General features: G+C 37.3%; 1 protein-coding gene across 3 annotated transcripts in view; it reads right to left on the bottom strand.

Annotated features, from left to right (window-relative positions):
- LOC144962681 (receptor-type tyrosine-protein phosphatase T-like) overlaps nucleotides 1-7,500 on the bottom strand; it is a 405,447-nt gene that overhangs the window by 69,591 nt on the left and 328,356 nt on the right. For all 3 annotated transcript variants that reach the window (XM_078895816.1, XM_078895818.1, XM_078895819.1), the window contains 2 exons: nucleotides 5,967-6,009; nucleotides 4,816-4,927 (listed from right to left, as the gene is read on the bottom strand). In XM_078895816.1, coding sequence (XP_078751942.1) covers nucleotides 4,816-4,927; nucleotides 5,967-6,009 — 155 coding nt within the window. The remainder of the gene's footprint in view (nucleotides 1-4,815; nucleotides 4,928-5,966; nucleotides 6,010-7,500) is intronic.

Below are 7,500 nucleotides of genomic sequence, written 5' to 3'. Positions count from 1 at the left end.
GTCAGAGTACGTCGGTTAACTGATTAATTTGATGACTGTCAATAAATACAGACTTGTGGCAATGCCGTAAAAAAGGGGAATGACTTGTGGCAATACCGCAAAAAAGGCGAATAAAAGTAGTTTCCATTACCATAGACACGTATAGGAATCAATATAAACATTATGGAAAACCGTGGCATAACTATAACCATAACTAAGTCTTGTCGTAAAAATTACAATAAGTCAGAAAAGTACGCCATCAGTTAGTGTCTGTCACCCCTTTGCTCATAAAATTATAATATTTCAACCATTTGATTATTGCTACAACTCATCTTTTATCAGCCAAATAGTACATTTGCCATAACCAATAATATTATACGATTCTTACACTTCTTGCTTTTTGGAATTCCGGACGCTGCACGAACTCGCGAGTGCGCGTTGGGAACAAAGTTCGAATTCCAAAACGCAAGAGTGTAAGAAATCGTTTATTCTACACCACAATCCATTTTGATTTCGTCATATTTGAGTAAAAGACATTTTGAAAAATATTTAAATGATAGACGATCTTAAGTCTTTATTCAGAAATCTAATTTTAGTGAACATTTGACGTTTGATAATCTCACGTCACAAATTAATATTGTAAATTTGATACCATTTCGCGTTACTGTTTAAGGAGAGGGGTAGAACAAATTGTTATTATCTTTCAACAGCGAAAAAAAAAAAAAAAAACTCATTCAGGAACTAGAGCCCCCAACCTTCTAATCTTAAAAGAAGCTGAGATTGTTTAAATATGCAAAAATGAACAAATGTCCTCAAATTGCCTTACAAGGGATATGAAGCTAACAGTAACACTTTTCATGTAGGACGAGACCTGAAACTCGTTTACACTTATTTTGAACAGATATAACGTGTTTCCAATCAGGTAATTATTTTATCACCGAGTACCGTGAGAGAATTTGAGAAGAGAACTTTTTAAAGAACTCATTAGCGCTTTATTAAAGTCCCAGGTTTGAGAGCTCTTGACAAGATGAGGGCCATTTTAATCGATTGATATTCGAAGGACGACTTTTCTGACCAAAATCTTTGAATACATTTTTTTGTCAGAGTCCGACAGAATATTGAATGAAGCACCGTGTGATAAATAAGATGAGGAAATATCATGAATATCAACTAGGCGGATGATAAACCACAAGGCTATACGACTGCCGTCGGCCTTCTATATTATATCGATGGCAGTCAATAAACCATAATCGTGGCGTCACTATAAATATCCAATAAACCCAAATGTTCTCTGTACAAGAACCATGATGAGAAATGTTGGGAATGGGGGGGGGGGGGGGGGGGGGGGAGGGGGGAGGCAGTGTGACAAGTGGGGTAGTATGTGTGTGAGGGGGGGGGGAGGGGGAGGGGGAGGGGGGGGCAGCTTGCAGAGCGGTATGGCCTTTGCTCCTTACCCAGACGGTGGCGAGTTCGATTCCACACCGTGCTGTCTGGCCTTGAGCAAGTCACCTTGCCTTAGTTCACTTTGCAACGCTGCAAAGTTTACGCCTAGATTATTCAAGAGCAGGCCTATTTTGATAGGCATAAAAAAAAAATAGAATAAAAGAGCTGAAAACCATTTTTTAAACCGAAATAACACCCAAGACAAAAAGAAACACCAACTCCCCCCCCCCCCTTCTCGCCCCCCCCCCCCCCCCCCCAATAAAAAAATAACAACAACTAAAAAAAACAAACAAACAACCAAATAAAGCAAAACAGACAACGCTCCTCTTAACAAAAAAAATAGAAAAAAAGGAACAGCACAAACACAAACAAAACAAACAAAATGTTTAAAAAACAACAAAAAACTTTCCCTTGGAGATTAAATAAAAGCGTAACTGTTATATTACTCACGTTTTTGTTCGTGATATATTTTTATATGTAAACGCTTTTATCAGCTTGGAAGTCAAAAGTTTGCGAGTTTTTAAGACGGTCATTTTAATTGATCGACTTTGAAATGACGAGATTTCTGGCCAAAGTTGTGTTAAAATGTGGATTCTTTTTAGATTACGGCAGCATGGCAGTAGCTTCTAACGGTGCTCGTTACTATGCTATGACGATTGACCCAACCAGCAAATTCCGCACTCGTGCACCGTCGCAAACCCACCCGTCCGGAAGCTTTGCCACAACACACCGTTCAACTAGATGCTCTATCTGCGGTTTCGGGCTCTTTACCACATAACGGGTACATGTTGGACAGGTGGAAAGTGCCCACTGATGAAGCGATTTTGCCGTTATTAAGCAGGTTCTCGAGCGAAGTCGATTGGCTACCACCCAATGGCAGAATAGCAATTCGTGCTTATCACCGTTAAGCTCACGATTTTTCCTCTTCTTCTTCTTTTTTTTCTTTTTTTTTTTTTCTTTTTTTTCTTTTTTTTTTTTTGGCCGCCCATTTAATCATCCATCTGTGCTGTTGCTACTCCTACCACTCCGGGCAGTGCTGGGAGTGTATTGGGTATCGATAAAGACACCAGTCATAATTGGCTGTTCACAAGAGCATGTTATATTTGGCATTATCAAGGGATACCCCAATAAAATACATTGTACGCAAATTGACATTACAAGTGAGGAGTGGGAGAAAGTAATACATTTTCAGCTTAGTATGATCTACTACATCTTTGTTTAAAGATTATTCACTGAACAAGAGTAGTGTTCTTCCTGTATTCTGTTCTAAAGGAATATTATTACTATTCGTTGATTTTAAGATATGAAAATAATGATGACGAGGATAATTATTATTATATTATTATTATTATTATTATTATTATTATTATTATTATTATTATTATATTATTATTATTATTAATATAATAATAATAATTAATATTACTATTATTATATCATCATCATCATCATCATCATCATCATCATCATCATCATCATCATCATCATCATTAATATTATTATTATCATCATCATCATCATCATCATCATCATCATCATCATCATCATCATCATTATTATTATTATCCTTGTTATTCTTATTATTATCATTATTATAATCAATTTATATTTAGTATATCCAAGGCAAAAAGCGTCATCATAAATCTTATGTGAACCTAATATATTTTTATAATCTTGCGATGACGTCCAAGATATAGATAGATCGATTTGAAGTCCGCACTTAAGTCGAATGGTTGGGGTTGACACAATATAATATAATATGATAAGAATATATTCGCACGTTAATATTTTTGATACAACTATAACTATGTTGTACAACAAAGTACATGACTATAATATTATAACAGTTAACAACCAAACCCATTTGGTATTCAAAGCCACTCCTTTTTTAACAGTTGTATGTATTAATTCAGCACCCCTTTACAAATAAGCGTTAATTACTTGACTAAAAACAGAAGTATGTTTTCTTAGCACTCCATGTATCCCATCTTCCGACGGCGCTGGAGAGGGTGAGTACAGATTCCACATTGACGGTGGAGCTGACAGAGGAGCTAATTGGAACACCCATGGAAAACCCCTATGAAGTCAATATTGATGTTTTCCTCTAACAGAAGACTTTTATTTTCGCGCCTATGTGGTCTTTCTTTTTTTTTTTTTTTTTTTTTTTTTTTTTTGGAGGGGGGGGGGGGAGGTCGGATCAGAAGGTCCTGAGTTCGAGCCTCCCACGGCGCATATTTGAAAGAGACTCTTGGAAGAGACTATTCACTCACATTCTCTCACCGTACCCGACGTTGGAGAGGGTGAGTAAAGATTCCACATTGACGATCTGCCAGATGAGCTAATTGGAACACCCCTATGAAGTCAATATTGATGGTTTTTTTTTTCTAACAAAAGACATTTTTTTTCTCTTTCGGCTATCTGGTCTTTTGGAGGTAGCATCGGAAGGTCCCGGGTTCAAAGCCTCCCCCGGCTCATAGTTGAGTCCTTGGAAAAGGAGGCTCTTTACTTCCATTCTGTCATCTACTCATGCGTAAGATGAGTACCTGGCCGTTACCAGCGTTGTCTATGTCCGAAAATATTGTAATATCGCCAAACATGTCATTGTCCTACATGATAAATGTTTCTGTTGACCAGGAGGAGGGGGGGGGGGGAAGAGGAGGGTCTGAAATAGGAGGAGGAGAAGAAGAAGAAGAAGAAGAAGAAGAAGAAGAAGAAGAAGAAGAAGAAGAAGAAGAAGAAGAAGAAGAAGAAGAAGAAGAAGAAGAAGAAGAAGAAGAAGAAGAAGAAGAAGAAGAAGAAGAAGAAGAAGAAAAAGGGGAGGAAGAGGAGAAGGAAGAGAGGAGGTGGGTGAGCAGGAAAATCATCAAACTTTCATTTCCCAACGCGTTTTTCGCTTCACTGAACACCCTAAAAATAACACTACAACACACTCACCCGCAGAACATAATATTTTTTCTATTCAATCTTACAAACTGCTGTTTTTTTAATACTTTGAGCTGTGCCTATAGGGAATGAGATTAGCGGAAGAGTAGCCTCCCTTGATTGGACGTCACCTTACAGAGAGAACGTCAATTTGGTTTTGAAGTGTCTCAAGCCGCTTTCACCGGAAGCGAGGACGAGAGACGCATGCGCACAAACAACATGGCGTTCTCTCTCTAATAACTTTTCACCGGTGACGTCACAGACTATGGGTGACGTCCAATCAAGGGACGCTACTCTTCCGCTAATCTCATTCCCTATAAAAATCGAACCCCCGTGAGAATGTTCATCCGGGTTTGAAGTATGTAAATATCTTCCTAGTAATTCCAAGCCCCCCCCCCCTCCCCCCCACAACAATCCAGCCCTTAAGACAGACCTCGAGTAGACAAGCATATCGTTTCCATTCACACTTACCTCCACATGATTAGAAGAATTGCAAAAATTATGATGATGACGATGAAAACAAGGATGATTCCGATGATAATGGGTAGGGGACTGCTGGAAGCGGCAGAAGACATAGAGCGTGCTGTAGAAGACAAAACATGTTTTAGAATTGGAATTGCGGCTATGTGGTCTAGTGGTATGACACTAGCTTTTGGATCGGAAGGTCCTGGGTTCGAGCCTCGCGCTCGGCGCATAGTTGAATCCTTGGAAAAGGCTCTTTACTCACATTCTCTCACCGTACTCAGGTGTAAAATGAGTACCTGGCCGTTAACAGCGTTGTCCTTGTCCGAAAAATTGTAATATCGCCTAACAGGCGCCATGTCCCGTCCTACATGTTAAATGTTGCTGTTGACCAGGGACCCCTTGTAAAGCGCTTAGAGCACATTCAGTGGATATTGCGCTATATAAAGCTCAAAAAAAAAATAATTCACCTCTCTAACAATTTTGATTATAACGTGAAAAAAAACAATAATAATTATTGATTATGTACAAGAAACGATTCTTTTATTGTCTTGTTATATCCAATATTGAAAACAATATATACACCTTAATAAATACTCATATTGGTTAAAAACACATGTGAGGTCTTTGGGCAATCATTACTCATTGTGAATTACAATACAAATTCTAGATTAAATAATATATTTAGAGAAAGAAAAGTAAGAGGATGGGGTAATACAGGATAGCAAATGAATGATAGTGTAGAGTAGAAAGAGATAGATAGGTAGATAAATAGATAGATAGATAGATAGATAGATAGATAGAGAAGAGAGAGAGAGAGAGAGAGAGAGAGAGAGAGAGAGAGAAGAGATAGATAGATATATAGATAAATAGATAGATATATAGATAGATAGATAGATAGATAGATAGATAGATAGATAGATAGATAGATAGATAGATAGATAGATAGATAGAAAGACAGAGATAGATAGATAGAGAGATAGACACACACATACACACACATATAAATATATATATATATATATATATATATATATATATATATATATATAAAGAGAGAGAGAGAGAGAGAGAGAGAGAGAGAGAGAGAGAGAGAATGAGACCGGAAGAAAGAGAGAGTGTGTAAGGGAGTACAAATTATAAAGAGAGAAAGCTATTACCTATTATTGGTTTGTCTGCCTTGGCAAAAGCTCTTTGGTGTTTCTGAGAAGAGATACAAAGTGGACAAATCAAATTCTGCTCTCAGATGCAATGGGTTGTGAACGACGTGAATATATATGACGCATCGTCTCAAAACGCTATTATGTCGGAACGAACCATATGCTTAAAAGCCGAATTAAATGTTATACTGGTCAAAAATATAAATTGTTGCATTAGCACTCTAAAACATGGTATCCATTCTCCTCAATAAAACATACAAACTCAACACAAGTCTGATATTTCTGGCTATAAATTCAGTTTTCAACATCTTAACCAACCCGACTTAATACCGTTTTGAGGCGAAGGGTCACATATTATATTGCTGTTTGGTGGTCTGACAACCCAAGTTATTATCGTCTCATTGTTGTAATGCGGCTATGTGATCCAGTGGTCTGACACTCGCTTTTGGATCGGACGGTCCTGGGTTCGAGCCTCGCTCGGCGCATAGCTGAGTTCTTGGAAAAGGCTCTTTATTCTCACACTCTCTCATCGTACTGAGTTGTAAAATGAGTACCTGGCCGTTAACAGCGTTGTCTGTGTCCGAAAAATTGTAATATCGCCTAACAGGCGCCATGTCCAGTCCTACATGTTAAATCTTGCTGTTGACCGGGGACCCCTTGTAAAGCGCTTTGAGCACATTTAGTGGATATTGCGTTATATAAAGCTCAATTTAGAGAATTTAGAGAATGCATAATATAAAAGAATTTAATAACTGATGTGATGTGGAAAAAAAAAGAAAATAAGAAGAAATATTTGTGTTTATTTTATTATTTTATATTCGGGCATAGCTGATATATTATTCAACCCTTGAATGGATAAAACCCTTTAAATTAAATTTATACATTGAAGTCAAATGTGATTTATTTTATCTCTTATCGTTAGAGACCCCTTAAGGTATTTAAATATCAAAAAGCCCAAAATATAGCAATGACTATCCCGCACAAATCTTTGGGCCTCTTTTTCGCTCACGAAGTGCCCGAATTCGCGTCAAAATATGGGACGAAGAGGTTTCGTATATGCTATTTAAAAACATTAATTACGACGCTGTTTATCAATGAATATGACTGAAAGTTGGCACACAGTTAGAAAAAAGGTCATTTTAGATTATGTCAAGCGACAAAACTCGCGCAATTACCAGAAGACCGTTAAAAATAGATTTGTATTCTTTGGAGTAAAATATTTCTAAAACTACCGGGCGTGGAGGTTCTGTCGCTGACAAGGTAATACATGAACATTTCTTCTTTTTGGTTGTAAAATTTCATATGAATATGACGAGTACTTTTCCCGTATTTTATAAAACACCATCCTAATTTGCTCTTCAAGTTTCAATCTTTTAATCTATTTATTACGCAAGATACAACCAAAGATCGAAAAAAAATGCCGAAAAAGCGTCCCATATTTTCGCGTTTTTTTTCCTCTTTGCGGGTCATCCAAATACATGACACGTTTGAAACTGCATAACTTGTTTATTTATGAATGGATTTTCAAAATTCA

Source organism: Berghia stephanieae, chromosome 1 (genome assembly GCF_034508935.2).
Source record: "Berghia stephanieae isolate SIO BIC M18660-M18661 chromosome 1, UCSD_Bste_1.3, whole genome shotgun sequence".
Classification (NCBI taxonomy): domain Eukaryota; kingdom Metazoa; phylum Mollusca; class Gastropoda; order Nudibranchia; family Aeolidiidae; genus Berghia; species Berghia stephanieae.
This window is presented reverse-complemented; position numbering and strand designations above follow the sequence as displayed.